Source organism: Scyliorhinus canicula, chromosome 6 (genome assembly GCF_902713615.1).
Source record: "Scyliorhinus canicula chromosome 6, sScyCan1.1, whole genome shotgun sequence".
In the NCBI taxonomy this organism is placed as follows: domain Eukaryota; kingdom Metazoa; phylum Chordata; class Chondrichthyes; order Carcharhiniformes; family Scyliorhinidae; genus Scyliorhinus; species Scyliorhinus canicula.
In genome coordinates, this window is record NC_052151.1 from 12853358 (window position 1) to 12872478 (window position 19121).

The following is a 19121-nucleotide window of genomic DNA, read 5'->3' on the forward strand; positions in this document are numbered from 1 at the left end:
TTAAACAGACAATTTTATTGAGGTATTTTTGGCATTATAAACAGTAACAATATACATTAGTGTGCAGATACCAATTACAAAAAACATAGTGCAAATAACAGTACCACTCTCGCAGATAGACCCGTCTATTCTTCCCCCCCAATCCGTTTTTAAGATAAAGATAGATAGTTTTTTGAAGAATAAAGGGATTAAGGGTTATGGTGTTCGGGCCGGAAAGTGGAGCTGAGTCCACAAAAGGTCAGACATGATTTCATTGAATGGCGGAGCAGGCTCGAGGGGCCAGATGGTCTACTCCTCCTAGTTCTCATGTTCGTATGTAACCATGCTACAATGAAAACGGTGGCAGCACTATTCGAGGCATGATCCTAATTTACAAGTGCTGAAACAAAAATGTGCTATTGAATGCGCTTTAAAGGGGGATACATTTGTATTAAAACCCATTACATAATTGTTCTTGGGCACCACTTCCCTAGAGACAGCTGCCTTCCACATGGGTACACATGCCCAACTTGGGAACCACTGGCTGGCTAATAACCTCGGCACTTCAAAGTAATTGTTTGCACATAAGATACAGTGAGAAGTTTGAGATAAGAGCTACTGAATGAACAATGGTTTTCAATATTTCAAGCCACTTCCAGTTTTACTGTTTGAAATATGTTCTTTCTTTAGATAAAAGCAAAAAGATAAAAATGAAAATTCAGCAAATGATGGATGTTTCAAGGGTAAGTTGTAGGGTGTGTGTGTGTATTTATATTTAGAATGGCAGTATTTTGTTGGGTGTATGGGAATGACATTCTCTTTGATCTTACTCAAGGTGCAGACCACCTTGAAAATCATTGAAGAAGAAAAAGACCATTTCCAAGCCAAACTGACAGATGAAATAAAAGCCAGGCATGAGATGGAAGGTAACATTTTGTTTTTGTGTTAATGTGAAAGTTTGACCTGCAAACAATGAAAAAAAAAAAGTAGATATTGAATTTGTATAATATTTTCTCCTTTATCAGGCAGGGGGTGCTGAGGCTAGTTATAATCTCACTGCTGCCACCCCAGCTGAGATAGGCTTATTCAGCACCGAATCAAACCTGGGCTCTTTCGGTTCTACACACACTATGTGGAGCTACAGAGTTGCTGAGAGAGCCATTTCTTTCCCATGTCTCTTTGTTGTTTCTTTCTTGTCTTAAGGGTTGTTTCACACTGATGGAGGGAAAGCTTGCCAGTACGTGTGAAAATGCTCTTAAGTTCATGGCCCTGATTTTTAAACCAGTATTTTGGGGGATGGTTTCTATCATTCTCTCAATTTTCTGTTAACTTTGTTAATCAGTGGAACTGTTTGTCATTCCCCGATGAGTATGGCTAGGTTACACACCTATCACCATAAAAGCAACTAACCTGTGGGAAGCAGTTGCAATTAGGGGCAGCACGGTAGCATAGTGGTTAGTACTGTGGCTTCACAGCGCCAAGTTCGATTCCCTTCTGGGTCACTGGAGTCTGCACGTTCTCCCCGTGTCTGCCTGGGTTTCCTCCGGTTGCTCCGGTTTCCTCATACCGTCCAAAAACCTGCAGGTTAGGTAGATTGGCCAAGCTAGTATCCAAAAAAAAAGGTTAGGAGGGGCTATTGGGTTACGGGGTAGGGTGGAAGTGAGGGCTTAAGTGGGTTGGTGCAGACGCGATGGGCCGAATGGCCTCCTTCTGCACTGTATGTTCTATGAGACCAATAGACTGATCACTACTGTGATAGTTGTGTAATATTGATGAAACACAATGTAATCAGCAACCTGTCATGACCCTAATTCAAGCTATGCCTGTCCATCACCCAATTGTCAGTTCTAAAACTGTTTAATCTTGGGATTAAACAGGCAAAACAGTCTACATTTTTTTTTATTTGTTCATGTGGGCATCGCAGACTGTGCCAGCATTTATTGCCCATAATTACCCTTAAGGGGGAAGGTAAGAGTCAACTACATTGCTGTGGGTCTGGAATCACATGTAGGCCAGACCAGGTAAGGATGGCAGATTTCCTTCCCTAAAGGACATTAGTGAACCAGATGGGTTTTTACAACAATCGACAATGGTTCCATGGTCATCATTAGACTTTTAATTCCAGATCTTTTTTTTTAAATTTAGAGTATCCAATTTTTTTTTTTCTAATTAAGGGGCAATTTAGCGTGGCCAATCCACCTATCCTGCACATCTTTGGGTTGTGGGGGTGAAATCCACGCAGACATGGGGAGAATGTGCAAACTATACACGGAAAGTGACCCAGGGCCGGGATTCAAACCCGGGTCCTCAGTGCCGCAGTCCCAGTGCTAACCACTGCGTCACATGCCGCCCCTTAATTCCAGGTATTTAATTGAGTTTAAATTCCATCACCTGCCGTGGTGAGATTCGAACCTGGGCTCCCAGATCATTACCCTGGGTTTCTGGATTACTAATCCAGTGACAATACCATTATGTCACCGCCTTCCAATATGCACATATGAATAACAATGGACAGCAAAAAAGCCCTTGGACCATCCAGCTTGTTTCATATAATTGTGATGTTATGTGTCACAATATGCACAATACAAACGTCCTCATTCTAAACATGTAATCTCCCAGGAGAGGAGCAAAAAACAAAATTTTAATCACCAGGCCAATTGGAGGAGGTGGGGGGAATCTTTTTTTAAAAAACAAACTCCTTTCTGACCCCCCTGATCATTGGAGCTTGCCTCAGCTCTGGCCTTGCTAAGAACTATTCATTCTGTAAAGAGGCATGGGATAATGAAAGAGAACGGAAATAACTTGTCAAAAAGAACCCCGCTCATTTTCATTTAACTTTCTTCACCCAGAGCAAATTAAGCAGCTTGAACACAACTCTGTAGCCACTGACACGGAGAAGTCGAGGCTTGAGAATGAATTTAAAACCATGCAGCAGAAGCTGGAGATCCTGACCGAGCTCTACCACCAGAAGGAGATGGCCCTGCAGAAGTAAGTCTGAGGCATTCACAGGACCTTAGAGTAACCCGTAACGAATGAGAGCAAGTTAGGAATATTTTCATACCAGGCTATTTGAATGTTTGCTGTGCCAGAGAATATAATTTAAATGAGGGCTGGCTAAATGTTTAAAAAGGAAGGATATAAAAGGATGCAGGGGGATGGAATTAGATGAGTTAGCTGAAATTGAAGAGCTAGTACCCACCTGCTGAATAGTTCTGTGTTATCTCTGCACTCTTAAATCATCATCTACAATCACCAAGGATTAAAAGTTTGAGAAGGCTTGCTTATGGGGAGTGGCAGAGCTCGTTGGCTTTCTTACCATATCTGCCCATGAACGACTTCTGGCAATAGCCCACACAGTTCAGAGGGAGGTTTGAGAGTTCTGACCATTTAGAACTGAGATGAGGAAACATTTCTTCACTCAATGGGTAGTGAATCTGTGGAATTCTCTGCCGCAAGAAGGCTGTGGAGACCAAGTTACTGAATGAATTCAATAAAAAGATATATTAGATTTTAATGGCATCAAAGGGTATGGGGAGAAAGTGGGAATATGGCATTGAGATAGAGGATCAGCCATGATCCTACTGAATGGCGGAGCAGGCTCAAAGGGTCGAATGGCTGTCTCTTGCTCCTAGTTTCTGTGTTAACATGACACAGCTTCTTTTTTCCCCTATGGTCTGGTTTGTTGATTACATAGTTTATCTCCCCGATTCTCGTTGCTACCCTGTCTGGGCCACTGAACTGGTCTTTCAAGGGCTCACCCTGTATCAGTAGGAGCACTAGCATATGGCGTACTTGTTGGAGGATCTGGGCCTTGTCATGTCTGTCTGCCTGTGTTTTTGTTGCTGTTCCTGAGCCGTTCATGGAACAGGTATATAGTCTAAAGTGGAGACCTCGTTCTTTGGTTTAAAAAATGTCTTTATTAGTTTCCGGGGAACTCTCACTTGGTGCCTGTAATCTAATTCAAAGGGAATAAACCTGATGGAGTAATTGGGTGAGTTCCTTATAGTCCCAAAAGAAAACCCAGCCCTTCATCCCAGTTATGGGCTACTCATCATTTGTTTTTAGGGTCTGGTGGTACCATTCGAAAGCGCCTTGTGACTGTGGGTAATATACTGAGGACTTTAGCTGGTTTGTGCCCTGGTTACCCACGTTTAAGCTTGTAAGGCGGGGGTGGATTGACTAATGGGCCTAGTTTTAGAAGTACCAGTGAGAGAAGATTGGGAATAGGGAAAAGGGTGTTCGGGAACGCTTGAGTATTGACAGTGATCAAAGAAATGGTCACCTCCCGAAGGGCAAGAAAGAGATAAGGGCAGGGTTAAATTGCATGTATGTAAACGCATGGAGTATAGTGAACAGAATTGGGAAACTGGAAGCAGAAATTGCTCTCGGCGCTTTTGACATAGTAGCATTGACAGAAACATGGTTCAATCTAGAACAGGACTGGAGACTTAACCTCCTGGGTTATAATGTTTTTAGTAGAAATGGGTGGGTAAAAAGGGAGGCGGTGTATGGTCAAAGATAGTATCACAGCTCTTGAACAAGATGCAGTTCCTGAATTAGAATCTATATGGTTGGAGGTGAGAAACAGGAAGGGAGTGGCGACCTTGTTTGGTATTTATTATAAACCTCCAAATAGTGGGGAGGAAGTGGAAGAGAGCATTTGTAGGCAGATTATGGAAACCTGCAGGGCAAATCAGGTTGTGATAGTTGGGTAGAGTGTAGGGTTTGGAAGGGGAGAAATTCCTGCAGTGTGTGCACGAGAACGTTTTGGAACAGTGCATTTCCAGTCCGACCAGGGTGCAAGCTGGTCCTAGGAAATGAGGCAGGATAAGTGGAGAACCTCATAGTGGGGGAAGTAGCAATCATAATATAATACAATCCATTATTAAGTTGGAAAAGGGCAAATTTTATGGGTCTAAAAGTTGAACTGGAGCAGGTTCACTGGAAATGCATTTTGTGGATAAAACAGTGGATGAAAAATAGAAGACTTTCAAAGGAGAGATGATAGGGTGCAATCTGGGTACGTACCCATGAGAAATAAATACAGGTATCCAAAGCTAATGTGCCCTGGATGCCCAAGGATATTAATGCCAAAATAAGGAAGAAGAAAAAAAGCATATCATGCCCGCCAGAATAATAGCAATAGAAATTAGGAAGAGTATCTCAAATGCAGAAGGGAGGCTAAGGTTGGAATAAGGAAGGCTAAGAGGAAGCATGAGGAAAGGATGGCAGGCTGTGCTAAAACAAATAGCAAAATGTTCTTCAAACATTTTAATTATAAAAAAAAGGCAGTATGTTACAAACATTTTTGCTTGGGGCCCATTTTTACCAACTGGCCATCCTTCGCGACCCACGCCAGCCGGCCTTCACAAACCACCATTTTCACTTATCTTTAATGTGACAGGTGAGCCTGCTTGGCTCACAGTGACACGTAGCACAGTTGCTTCACAGTGCCAGGGTCCCGGGTTCAATTCCCAGCTTGGGTCACTGTCTGTGTGGAGTCTGCACATTTTCCCTGTGTATGAGTGGGTTTCCTCCGGGTGCTCTGGTTTCCTCCCACAAGTCCTGAAAGATGTGCTGTAGGTGAATTGGACGTTATGAATTCTCCCTCTTGAGTACCTGAGTAGGCGCCGGAATGTGGAGACTTTCATAGTAACTTCGTTGTCTACTTGTGACACTAATAAAGATTATATTGTTGGTCCTGAATTTCTCACTTGCTTTGTTACTCACCATTACATTTTTGATGACTTCAGCTGATTATTTAAGATCTCACTGCATCCTTTGAAAACAATCCAGAGGTTTGTCTTCTAACTAACTCGCCATGCTTAGTCTTAAAATACCTTTGAAGTTTTGAGGGTTTTAAACTTTCATTTGCCAGTGCTTCTCTACATCTAACACACATGAACTTTGAATCCTGCTTTGCTGTTAAGAAGGCTTCTAGGATCCTTGGGTTTATAAATAGAGGCATACAGGATGTGGGCACTCGCTGACTAGGCCAGCGTTTATTGCCCATCCCTATTTGCCCTTCAGAAGGTGGTGGTGAGCTGCCTTCTTGAACCGCTGCAATCTTTGAGGCGAAGGCACACCCATTGTGCTGTTAGGGAGGGAGTTCCAAGATGTTGCCCCAGTGACAGTGAAGAATTGGCGATATATTTCCAAGATTTACTAGGATGTTGCCTGGTATGGAGGGAAGGTCTTACGAGGAAAGGCTCAGGGACTTGAGGTTGTTTTCGTTAGAGAGGAGAAGGCTGAGAGGTGACTTAATAGAGACATATAAGATAGTCCGAGAGTTAGATAGGTGGACAGTGAGAGTCTTTTTCCTCGGATGGTGATGACCAGCACGAGGGGACATAGCTTTAAATTGAGGGGTGATAGATATAGGACAGATGTCAGAGGCAGTTTCTTTACTCAGAGAGTAGTAGGGGTGTGGAACGCCCTGCCTGCAACAGTAGTAGACTCGCCAACTTTAAGGGCATTTAAGTGGTCACTGGATAGACATATGGATGAAAATGGAATAGTGTAGGTCAGATAGGCTTCAGATGGTTTCACAGGTCGGCGCAACATCGAGGGCCGAAGGGCCCGTACTGCGCTGTAGTGTTCTATGTTCTAATTAACTGGACTGCTTAGTCCTGGTTGGTGTCGAGCTTCTTGAGTGTTGTTGGAGCTATACTCATCCAGGCAAGTGGAGAGTATTCCATTACACTCCTGACTTGTGCCTTGTAAATGGTGGATAGGCTTTGGGAGGGGTCAGGAGGTGAGGATTCCTAGTCTTTTACCTTCTCTGATAGCCAAGTATTAATATGGTTAGACCAGTTCAGTTTCTGATCAATGGTAACTCCCAGGATGTTGATTGGGGGAGATGCAGCGATGGTAATGCCATTGAATGTCAAGGGGCGGTGGTTAGATCCTCTCTTGTAGGAGATGGTCATTGCCTGGCATTTGTTTGATGCAAATATAACTTGCTACTTGTCAGCCCAAGCTGGATATTGTCCAGGTTTTGCTACATTTGGACATGGACTACCTTATTATCTGAGGAGTTGTGAATGGTGCGGAACATTGCGCAGTCATTCGCAAACATCCCCACTTCTGACCTTATGATGGAAGGGAGGTCATTGATGAAGCAGCTGAAGGTGGTTGAGCCTAGGACACTGCCCTGAGGGACTCCTGTAGTGATGTCCTGGAGCTGAGATGATTGACCTCCAACCACCACAACCATCTTCCCTTGTGCCAGGTATGATTCCAACCAGCGGAGAATTTCTCCCCTATTTCCCATTGATTCCAGTTTAGCTAGGGCTCCTTGATGCCATAAGCGGTCAGATGCTGCCTTGATGTCAAGGGCAGTCATTCTTACCTCACCTCTGTCATTCAGCTCTTTTTTCCGAGGAGATTTACTAGAATGATACCAGGAATGAGGAATGTACGATACAAGGAAAGATTTGGAGAAATTCGGGAGCAGAGAAGATTAAGAGGTGACTTTTCTGAACAATTCTGACAGCATAAAGGAGGATATTCTGTTTCCACTAGTTGGCATGTCAGTGACTAAGGGTCACAATTTCAAGATGGTCAGCAAGAGAGCTAGGAGTGGGCTGAGGAGAAACTTCTTTACTCAGAGTTGTTGGGGTTTGGAATGTGTTGCCTGGGAGAGTGGTGGAGGTGGATTCCATAGGTGGTTTCAAAAGAGAGCTGGAGATATATTTGAAAGTGATTAATTTAGAGGGCCAAGAAGATGGGGCTGGGGAATAGGGCTAGCTAGGTTGCTCTTTTGGGAGCCGGTGCAGACATGATGGGCCGAATGGCCTCCTGTGCTGTACCGGCAGCATTGTAGCACTGGGTAAACACAGTTGCTTCACAGCTCCAGGGTCCCAGGTTTGATTCCCGGCTTGGGTCACTGTCTGTGCGGAGTCTGCACGTTCTCCCCGTGTCTGCGTGGGTTTCCTCCGGGTGCTCCGGTTTCCTCCCACTAGTCCTGAAAGACTGCTTGTTAGGTGAATTGGACATTCTGAATTCTCCCTCGTACCCGAACAGAGTGTGGCGACTAGGGAATTTTCACAGTAACTTCATTGCAGTGTTAATGTAAGCCTACTTGTGACAATAAAGATTATTACCATTATTATTATGAAGACTTCCACCTCTTCCTCCTCAAACATGAGGCTTAAATGGAGAAACCTGAATACCTCTGTACATAGACCTGAACTAGGGGTGTCTTCAGCGGGCAGTTCATGTATTCTCTTTTTAAAAAAAAAAAAAAAATTTTTTTATTAAGGTTTTCACTAAATATAAACAACAAAACAATATTAACAGAATAACCATGGTAAAAACCCAAGAACAACACCCACCCCCCTACAAAAGCAACTACTAAATCAAAAACAAAAAAGCAAAAAAAAAAAAGCAAACAACAGGAAGGGAAGAGATAACACCCGCCACATCCAACAAACCCATGTACACACCTCTCCCTCCCACCAAACCCAATCCCCCCCCATCCCGGGTTGCTGCTGCTGCCGGCCTATTTCCCTACCGTTCCGCCAGGAAGTCCAGGAAAGGCTGCCACCGCCTAAAGAACCCCTGTACTGATCCCCTCAGGGCAAATTTCACCTTCTCCAATTTGATGAACCCCGCCATATCATTGATCCAGGCCTCCACGCTTGGGGGCCTCGCATCCTTCCATTGAAGCAAGATCCTCCGCCGGGCTACTAGGGACGCAAAGGCCAGGACACCGGCCTCTTTCGCCTCCTGCACTCCCGGCTCCACTGCAACCCCAAAAATTGCGAGTCCCCAGCCTGGCTTGACCCTGGATCCCACCACCCTTGACACTGTCCTTGCTATACCCCCTTCCAAAACTCCCCCAGCGCTGGGCATGCCCAAAACATATGGGCGTGGTTCGCTGGGCTTCCCGAGCACCTAGCACACCTGTCTTCGCCCCTGAAAAACCTACTCATCCTCGTCCCGGTCATGTGGGCCCTATTCAGCACCTTGAACTGTATGAGGCTAAGCCTCGCACAGGAAGAGGAGGAATTCACCCTTTCCAGGGCATCCGCCCACGTCGTCCCCTCAATCTCCTCGCCCAACTCCTCTTCCCATTTACCCTTCAACTCCTCCACTGAGGCCTCGTCTACCTCCTGCATTACGCGGTATATGTCAGAAATCCTCCCCCCTCCAACCCACACCCCCGAGAGCACCCTGTCCCGTACCCCACGTGGGGGCAGCATGGGGAACCCTGCCGCCTGGCAAACGCCCTAACCTGCAGCAACCCGGTACCACCCCCCCCCCCCCCCCCCCACCAAAGCTAGGACCCCTCATCCGTGCCCCTCCCTCCGTTGCACTCCCGTGAGCCAGCTAACTCCTGCTGACCCCGGCGACTCCCGCTACACCTCTGGCCCCTCCCCACGTGGGACTACTCTTTCGTGCCCATCAACTGCCCCCCCCCCCCGCTCTTGCGCGGGAAAATAACAACCAGCAAAGGCCTGCGCTTCTCAGCCCCGACCCCGCCCCCAACATCCCACAGCGCGGGAAGCCAGAGAAAAGCCCGTGCTTTCGCCCTGCCCAACCCCGCCTCCTCTAGGGCAACTCCCATTGCCAGTCCCCACCACCAGCTCCCCGCACTCCCAGTTTACCTCCCTGCCCGAACCCGTCCACCAGACACATACAAAAAGACATCGCCCCACCCACCCTAAAGCCAACACACGTCCTGCATTAAACAGACCCCCCCCCCAGAGGAAAATATTAGACACAGTTGCATTTACATACAAAACCCCCATCCCTGACCCTCAGTTTGAGTCCAGTTTCTCGGCCTGCACAAAGGCCCACGCCTCCTCCGGGGACTCAAAATAATGGTGACTGTCCTTATAGGTGACCCACAGACGCGCCGGCTGCAACATGCCAAACTTCACACTCCGTCTGTGGAGCACCGCCTTCGTCCGGTTGTACCCGGCCCTCCACTTAGGCACCTCCGTACTCCAGTCCTGGAAGATCCGCACCTCCGTGTTCACCCACTTGCTGCTCCGCTCCCTCTTGGCCCACCGGAGCACGCACTCCCGGTCAACGAACCGGTGGAACCGCACCAACACCGCCCGCGGCGGCTCATTCGGCTTGGGCCTCCTAGCCAGTATTCTGTGGGCCCCCTCCAGCTCCAGGGGCCCCTGGAAGGACCCAGCTCCCATCAACGAGTTCAGCAAAACGACCACACAGGCCGCCAGGTCCGACCCTTCCAGCCCCTCCGTGAGGCCCAGGATCCGTAAATTCTTCCGCCTCGACCGGTTGTCCAGCTCCTCGAACTGCTCCTGCCACTTTTTATGGAGCGCCTCGCGCATCTCCACCTTCCCCACGACGGCCGCGGCCTCATCCTCCCTTTCGGAGGCCTGCTGCTGCAACTCCCGGATTGCAGCCCCCTGGGCTGTCTGAGTCTCCATCAGCTTTCTGGTGGTAGCCTTCAGCGACTCCAGCAACTCCACCTTAAGCTCCTGGAAGCAGCGCAGAAGAGTCTCCTGCTGCTCCTGCGCCCACTGCCTCCACTCCTCGAGGGCTCTGCCGCCCGCCATTTTGTTTCCCTTCCCCTGCTTTTCCAGGGGCGCTGCCACTGCTTTTCTGCTCACCCCACTCCTGGTCCGGACCATAGAACCCTGGGGATCTACTGAAGACCCCTTCACACTTTGGGAATCGTCGAAAAAGCTCCGTTGGGGGCCCTGAAAAGAGCCCCAAAGTCCGTTTCTAGCGGGAGCTGCCGAACCTGCGGCTTAGCTCCGCATAGCCGCAACCGGATGTCCAGTTCATGTATTCTCATCTCCCTGGCAGTTCCCTTTGGAAAGATCATCCTCGTTCCTTAACGTGGAATTTTTGTTCCGTCATAGAGGTCTACAGCACAGAAAAGGTCCTTTGGCCCATCTCGACTGCGCCGGTATTCAAATCCCATTTTCTCGCTCTAGCCCTTTCTGATCGAGTTGTGATTTTGTTAAAACTCAGCTGACTCCAGGTTCATAATCTAATTCTCTGGCCTCTAGTTTTAAATGTCATGTTTCCTGGCTTACGTGTGAAATTTGAACTCCAACTCCGTAGCTATATTTTTTAATCCTTGACGGTCAGTACCATTAAATTATCAAAAGTAATCTCCCAAGGATGTGGAGGTGGACATTTTTGCACTTTAGTAACACAAGAAAACCTGTACAGCAGTTTTCGTTTCCAATTGTTTCTAGGTTGCAAACTACTTCCATCACTCCAATTCTCTCGTTCGTCTGTGGGTTCAATCCTGGACTCAAGCCCCCAAATTTCTGTTACAATTATGTGAGGAGGGATGAAACGACCCATTTTCTATCATTGCAGGTCTGAATTTAATGGGATTTCATGTGAATCTGGTAGATGGGCTTTGCCAGCACTGCAGGATTCCCACTGTTTCTTTTTTTAATAAATTTAGAGTTCCCAATTATTTTTTTTCAAATTAAGGGGCACTTTTCGCGTGGCCAATCCACCTAACCTGCTCATCTTATGGGCTGTGGGAGTAAAACCCACACAGACACGGTGAGAATGTGCAACCTCCACAGGGATAGTGACCTAGGGCAGGGATCAACCCAGGTCCTCGGCGCCATTAGCAGCAGTGCTAACCACTGCGTCACTGTGCCGACCTAATGATTCCCACTGTTTACGCTTGTAGATTGTAAAGAACTAGACAGGTTTTCTTGGGTTAAACACAACAGAACAAGGTAGGTTTATTGAAACTATTTCCTGAATTTGAAAGAAAACTAGGTAAATCGCAATTTACCATTCACAAGTCAGACACATTCCTTCGGCTCGCGCATGCACAAGTACAGATGTGAGAATAAGAGGGTACAGTAAGGATCTTTTATAGTTCGCGGAGAAGAAAAAACAAGGCATGTACAGTTAGCTGTTCTTTTGCTGGTCGCAATGCACTGATTCCATGTTGTGGCCATTTTGTTTAGTTGTCTTTCTGGGTTGGTTGAATGGAGCAGATTTTCCACATTTTAGTCCCAAAAGATCTTGGTTTGCAGTAAATTTCTTTTCTCAGGATGATTACTTTGTAAATCCGGGTGAGAGAGAGCGCAAGCAGCTTTTGCAGTCTGTTTCAGTACGGTATCTTGGTCTTTCTCTCCTGTTCGGTTAAACAGTCCCATAATACTCAGTTGGTGATATCTTCCAGAGGAGTTCTATTAGTCCATATGTATTGCAGTTTGTTTTTAGATGTCTCATCTCAAACTTTTGAACCAATGTATTATGGAGCAGGGTTTAGAGAACCCCAAAGTATATAATGTAGTTAACCTGACCCACAACTTTAAATAGATTGTGGTTATGGGGAGCACAAGGGCCCACGTTACAGGTGTGATGCAACAGAGATCTAAGTATTTTTAAAACAAAACAATGTATATTCTATGAATTCAGTTAACACTTTATAAACACACACCAGTAAACATCTTATCAACTATAAACACTGATACTTTCCCAAATACAATATTCTATAGGTAACTCCAAATACCTTTCCCAACAACATCCATAAGTTAAACCCTTTTTACAAAGGCAGCAGGTTTAAATTCTCTACAGAAACAGGTATTACTTTGAAATCATCAATGAGCTGAAGACATTCTTTAGCTTGTAGAGAGAAAGATCAATACACACATCTGCTTGGTTCACATGCAGCTCTCGAACTGAAAACAAACTAAACACAGAGCCAAAACCAGTTTTCAGCACAAAACAAAGTAAAAAGCAGAGCAGAGCCCTGCTCCATCCACACATTGACATCACTGCAGCTATTTGATAAACACCCATTTCTTAAAAGTACATCTACTTGACAAATGGAAGATGGAGCCTTTCACACTCCCCTGGCATTGAGTATCTGTCCTTAATGGCTTTTTGTTGTACCCATCTGGCAAATTAAGGGGTTTCGTTTTTAAAATTGTAGCCATCTGGGATGGCCACTTACAACTAGGTACAGAGAAACTCTCAAAGCCTAGTGGGTAAAATGGACAAGCCAAGACTCAGACAGGCTCAGAGCCTGAAATGCATATTTGCAAGCAAGAAGTCCAGACGGTATCGAAACTCCGACCAATTAGCATTTTAATGGGGCTGATTAGCATTTGATGGCCCACCTTCACCAAAACAAAGGACTGGTACTCGAGCAACCGGTACAGTCCCAGACATTTCAGCTCCCTGCTCAAGGGAAACACAAACAACGGGGTCAGTGACCGCTTGGGACACGCCCAGCCATCCAGATCCCCGCCCACTTATTGGTTAGGGATTGAGTGATCAGGGATCACCCAATTAGTGGGGCCCAGACTGAAGGACCGCCCAAAAGAGCGCAAAAACCCCCAAGTATAAGAAGAAGAGTCCGCCACATGTTTGTCCACTCTTGGACCTGGTACCCCGGTCACGGCCATCTCCAATTGCAGCAACACCAGAAGCAAGTCCAAGTTCAACGCTCGCTACCAGACAGATGAGCCTAGCTGAGCAGCAGTTACTCCTTCGGACTCGATAGATCCAGAATCGAACAGTGGCCACTGTTTCTCTGGCCTAAGCCGGGTGCCTGAAGTTAAGTACAGGTTGTCTTAGTCGATAGGTGTAGTTAACTACTAGTGTTTATGTTGCATGATCAATTGTGTGTAAATAAAGTACTCTTGACCTTGAACTAACTAACTGGGGTTTGGCTCTTTGATCAATAGCCGATTGAAACTTGCGGTGGTATCATTTGATACCTGGCGACTCTAAGCATTAGGACATATATAACACAGAAAGAAGGGCAAACTCACAGATTGCCATAATTGGAGCAGAGCCAGAGAAAGGACAGGGTAAAAAAAGTATAGGAAAAGAAAGGCAACAAAATTCAGACAGAAAAGAAAAATTAGAATTTATAAGTACTTCCTTGTAAGATTAGTTCATACTGAACTCTGACTTGTTTTCTTTTGTTGATTCTGAGGCGTTCTGTTGATGGAGGCTACTGATGATTTGCTAATAATTAATAATGTGAGAAACTGTTTAGAATCAGTGATGGTCTACTGCCCTTGTTACAGCAGGTTCCAACTTGGGTTTACTGGTTTGGCGATTTTACTTTTTCCCTTTTGTAGGAAGCTGACCCAAGAAGAGTGTCAGCGTCAAGAGAAGGAACTGAAACTGTCTGTGGCTGATGAAAAAGCACTCCAGGCTGTTGAGGAAGTGAAGATGTACAAGTGAGTTTCACTCTTTTCACATTATTGGGGCATCCCATAGTACTATAGAAACACAAACAATAGGAGCAGGAAGAGGCCATTTGGGGCTGGTTTAGCACACTGGGCTAAATCACTGGCTTTGAAAGCAGACCCAGGCAGGCCAACAGCACGGTTCAATTCCCGTACCAGCCTCCCCGAACAGGCGCCGGAATGTGGCGACTAGGGGCTTTCCACAGTAACTTCATTGAAGCCTACTTGTGACAATAAGCAATTTTCATTTCATTTAATTTGGCCCCTCGAGTCTGCTGTACCATTCATTATGATCATGGCTGTTCACCCAACTCAATAGCCTGTTTTCTCGGGCTCACTCTCTCTCTCCCCCTCCCCTACACACAATGTCCTTTGAGCCCTTTAGCCCCAAGAGCAATATCTAACTCCTTCGTGAAAACATACAATGTTTTAGCCTCAACTGCTTTCTGTGGTAGTGAATTCCACAGCCTCGCCACTCTGGGTGAAGGCACCTCATCTCAGTCCTAAATGGTCCACCCTATCTCCTCAGACTGTGACTTCTGGTTTTGGACTCCCCCGTCATTGGGAACATACTTCTTGCATCTACCCTGTTGAGTTCTGTTAGAATTATAGAGGTTTCACAACAAGGTATCCAGGTAGCACCAACACATCCCTGGTATGTTTTAATGCCAGGATATAACATGTAAAAGCTGAGGGCCCCTGCATCTGTACACACATTATCATTGTATACATACCTGTTTATATTCCTATTTTTTAATTTTCTTTCTGCTTCAATACCCACTCTCTAAATATCTTGTTATTACTGTATGATGTGCTTTGCAATGTTATTACATTATAAATGCAAAACCAATAAAAATACTTTATGTATAAAAAAAAAAGAATTTTACCACGAGATCCCCCAATTTCCACATGCCCCATCCTCCGCATTCATCTGAATTCCAGCGAATACAATCCTAAACGACTCAATCTCTCCTTAAATGTCAGTCCTGCCATCCCAGGAATCAGTCTGGCAAACTGTTGTTGCCTTCCTCAGAAACGGAGACCAAAACTGCACACAGTATTCCAGGTGTGGCCTCACCAAGGCCCTGTATAATTGCAGTAAGACATTCCTGCTCCTGTCCTCTAATCCTCTCGTTATGAAGGCCAACATACCATTTGTTTACTTTACCGCCTGCTGAACCTGCATTCTTACCTTCAGTGACTGGTGTACAAGGATACTCAGGTCTCATTGCACATTTCCCCCTCTCAATCCATAGCCATTTAGATAATCTGCCTTCCTGTTTTTGCTGTCAAAATGGATAACCTCACATTTGTCCACATTATGCTGCATCTGCTATGCATTTTCCCACTCACTCAACTTGTCCAAATCACACTGAAGCATCTCTGCATCCTCCTCGTAGCTCAGCTCACCCCACCCAGATTTGTGTCATCTAATACCACCCCTGATCGTGGAACATTGCAATGTGCTTACAGCCAATTAAATACCAAGTGTAGTCATTGTTGTAAAATGGGAAACATAATAGCTATTTTATGCACAGCCAAAAGATGTGCAGGTTAGGTGGATTGGCCATGCTAAATTGCCCTTAGTGTCCAAAAAGATTAGGAGGGGTTATTGGGTTACGGGGATAGGGTGGAAGTAAGGGCTTAATGTCGGTAGGTACAGACTTGATGGGCCGAATGGCCTCCTTCTGCACTGTATGTTCTATGTTCTAACACCCATTTTTGAGGTACAGTGGTTAGCACCCGGGTTCAATTCCAACCTCGGGTGCCTGTCTGTGTGGAGTTTGCATTTTCTCCCTGTGTCTGCGTGGGTTTCTTCTGTGTGCTCCAGTTTCCTCCCACGGTCCAAAGATGTGCAGGTCAGGTGGATTGGCCAAGCTAAATTGCCTCTTTGTGTCCAGGGATGTATAGGTTAGGTTAAGTGGTTATTGGGAAAGGGTGAGGAAGTGGGCTTGGGTGGAGTGCCCTTTCAGAGGGTCAGTGCATACTCGATGGGCCAAAAGGCCTCCTTCTGCACTTGTAAGGATTCTATGATTCTGTTCTATGATTATAAACAGAATGAATTAGGAGCAGGGGTAGACCACTTGTCCCCTCGAGCCTGCTCTGCCATTAAATAAGATGAGATATATCTAAGATGCTATGTGAGGCAAGGGAGGAAATTGAAGAGACTCTGATGCTAATTTTCAAATCCTCTCTGGCCACAAGGGAGGTGCCAGAGGACTGGAGGACCGCTAATGCTTTTGCTGCCAAAGTGGATAACATCACAATTGTCCACATTATTCAAGAAGGGAAGTAGGGAAGAACCAGATAATTACAGGCCAGTGAGTCTTAACATGAGTGGTAAGGAAATAATTGGAAGAAACTCTTGAGGGACAGAATTAATGTCCGCTTGGAGAAGCCAGGATTAATCAAGGGTAGTCAACACAGCTTGGGCAGCATGGTAGCACAAGTGATTAGCACTTTGGCGTCACAGCGCCAAGGTCCCAGATTCGATTCCCCGCTGGGTCACTCTGCGGAATTTGCACGTTCTCTCCGTGTCTGCGTGGGTTTCCTCCAACAGTCCAAATACGTGCAGGTTAGGTGGATTGGCCATGATAAATTGCCCTTAGTGACCAAAGGAGGGGTTATTGGGTTACGGGGATTGGGTGGAAGAGAGGGTTAAATAGGTCGGTGCAGACTCGATGGGCCGAATGGCGGCCTCCTGCATTGTATGTTCTAAGCTTTGTCAGGGGTAGATCAGCTATTATAAGTTTGATTGAGTTTTCAGAGGGGGTGACGGTGTGTAGATGAGGGCTGTGCAGTTATAGACATGGAATTTACAGTGCAGAAGGAGGCCATTCGGCCCATCAAGTCCACACCGGAAAGACCAACCCACCTAAGCCCGCGCCTCCACCCTATCCCCACAACCCAGTAAACCCACCTCAGCTTTTTGGACAGCATGGGCAATGTAGTCTACATGGACTTCAGTAACGCTTTTGACAAGGTCCTGCATGGGAGATCAATCTTGAAGGTAAGGGCCCTTGGGATCCAGGGTAATTTGGCAAATTGGATCAAAAATTGGCTTAGTGGCAGGAGACAGAGGGTGATGATCGAATGTTATTTGTAACTGGAAGCCTGCGAACTGGTGTTCCACGGGGAGCGGTGCTAGTCCCTTGCTTGTTTGTAGTGTACCTTCTGCACTGTAAATTAATTTTTTCCAATTAAGGAGCAATTTAGCGTGGCCAATCCACCTAGCCTGTACATCTTTGGGTTGTGGGGGCGAAACCCATGCAAACATGGGGAGAATGTGCAAACTCCACATGGACAGTGACCCAGAGCCAGGATCGAACCTGGGACCTCGGCGCCGTGAGGCAGCAGGGCTAACCCACTGTACCACCGTGCTGCCCTCGGGTAATGGAATTTGTCCCTGAAAAGTGAGGTGGTGCATTTTGGGAGGACTAACAATGCAAGGGCATACCCAATGAATGATAGGACCCTAAGAAGTATAGAGACCTGAGGGACCTTGGGTGCAATTCCAAGATCCCTGAAAGCAGCAGGACAGGTTGATAACCAGAGGGCATAGCCTGAAGGTAAGGGGCTGGAGATTTAGAGGGGATTTGATAAAAAAACATTTTGATCCAGTGGGTAGTAGCAATCTGGAACTCTCTGCCTGAAAGGGTAGTAGAGGCGGGTATCCTCACTAGAAGCATTTAGATCAGCACTTGAAATGCCATAGCAGACAAAGCTACGGACCAAGTGCTGGAAAATGGGACTAAACTAGTTAGGTGCTTGATAGCCAGCAGACACGATGGGCTGAAGGGCCTCTTTCTCTATGACTCTTAAGACTGCCAACCCCGGATAAGTTTTAATACCTTGTTTATCAAGAATCTATCCACCTCTGTCATAAAGATATTCAAAGACTTTACTTCCACCATCTTTTGAGAAAGAGAGCTCCAAAGACTCATGACCCTCTGAGAGAAATAAATTCTCACCTCTGTGTTAAATGGGCAACCCCGTATTTTGAAGCAGTGGGCCATAGTACTAGATTCAGAGGAAGCATCCTTTATCCGCCAACTGTCAAGATGCTGAAGGATCTTGTATGTTTCAATCAAGTCATCTCTCACTCATCAAAACACCAGTGGACACGAGCCTAGCCTATCCAATCTTTCCTCATACACAACCCATCTATTTCAGGAATTAGTTTGGTAAGCCTTCTCGACCTGCTTCCAATACATTTACATCTTCCCTTAAATAAGGAGACCAATACTGTACACAGTATTCCAGGCGTGTCCTCACCAATGCCCTGTATAACAGCAGCATAACCCCTTTTGAATTAAATTTCCCTCCCGTTAAACGATAATATTCCATTAGCTTGCCTCATCATTTGCTGATCCTGTATCCTAACCTTCTGCCGTTCATGTACCCTGATACCCAGATCCCTCTGCAATCTCCCATTGTTTAGATCATGTACTTTTTTATTATTCCTGCCAAATAAATAAGTTCAAATTTTTCCACATTATACTTCATGTCGCAGATCTTTGCCCACTGGCGGAGCCTATCACTATCCTGGGGCTGCCCTTGCACCTCGTACACCTGTCTTCTACCCCAAAAAACCTGCATATTCTCGCTGCCCTCGTGTGCCTGGTGGACCACCTTAAATTGAATTAGACTGAGCCTGGCACATGAAGAGGAGGCATTAACCCTTATTTCCTCTTCTACAACCTGCCTATCTTAGTGTCATCAGCAAATTTCGCAACAATACCTTGGAAACATTAGATATGTAGAAAGTAGGTTCAGGTGTAGGCTATTTGGCCCTTCGAGCCTGCTTCGACATTTAGCATGATAATGGCTGGTCCTTTAACTCAATGCCATACTCCAGCACTCTCCCCATACCCCTTGACACTAGAGCCCAGAAATCTTTCTATTTGCCTCTTCTCTCTTTAAATATTTTATTAAGGTTTTGCAGAATTTTTCATAATAGAACAGTAGTAA

General features: G+C 45.9%; 1 protein-coding gene across 1 annotated transcript in view; it reads left to right on the forward strand.

The window, feature by feature from the left end:
• The window catches only part of mia3 (MIA SH3 domain ER export factor 3), a 198645-nt gene that overhangs the window by 120134 nt on the left and 59390 nt on the right, over window positions 1-19121 (forward strand). The window contains exons 16-19 of the mRNA XM_038798968.1: window positions 670-722; window positions 815-905; window positions 2829-2967; window positions 14040-14141. Of these exons, the coding sequence (XP_038654896.1) occupies window positions 670-722; window positions 815-905; window positions 2829-2967; window positions 14040-14141 (385 nt within the window). The remainder of the gene's footprint in view (window positions 1-669; window positions 723-814; window positions 906-2828; window positions 2968-14039; window positions 14142-19121) is intronic.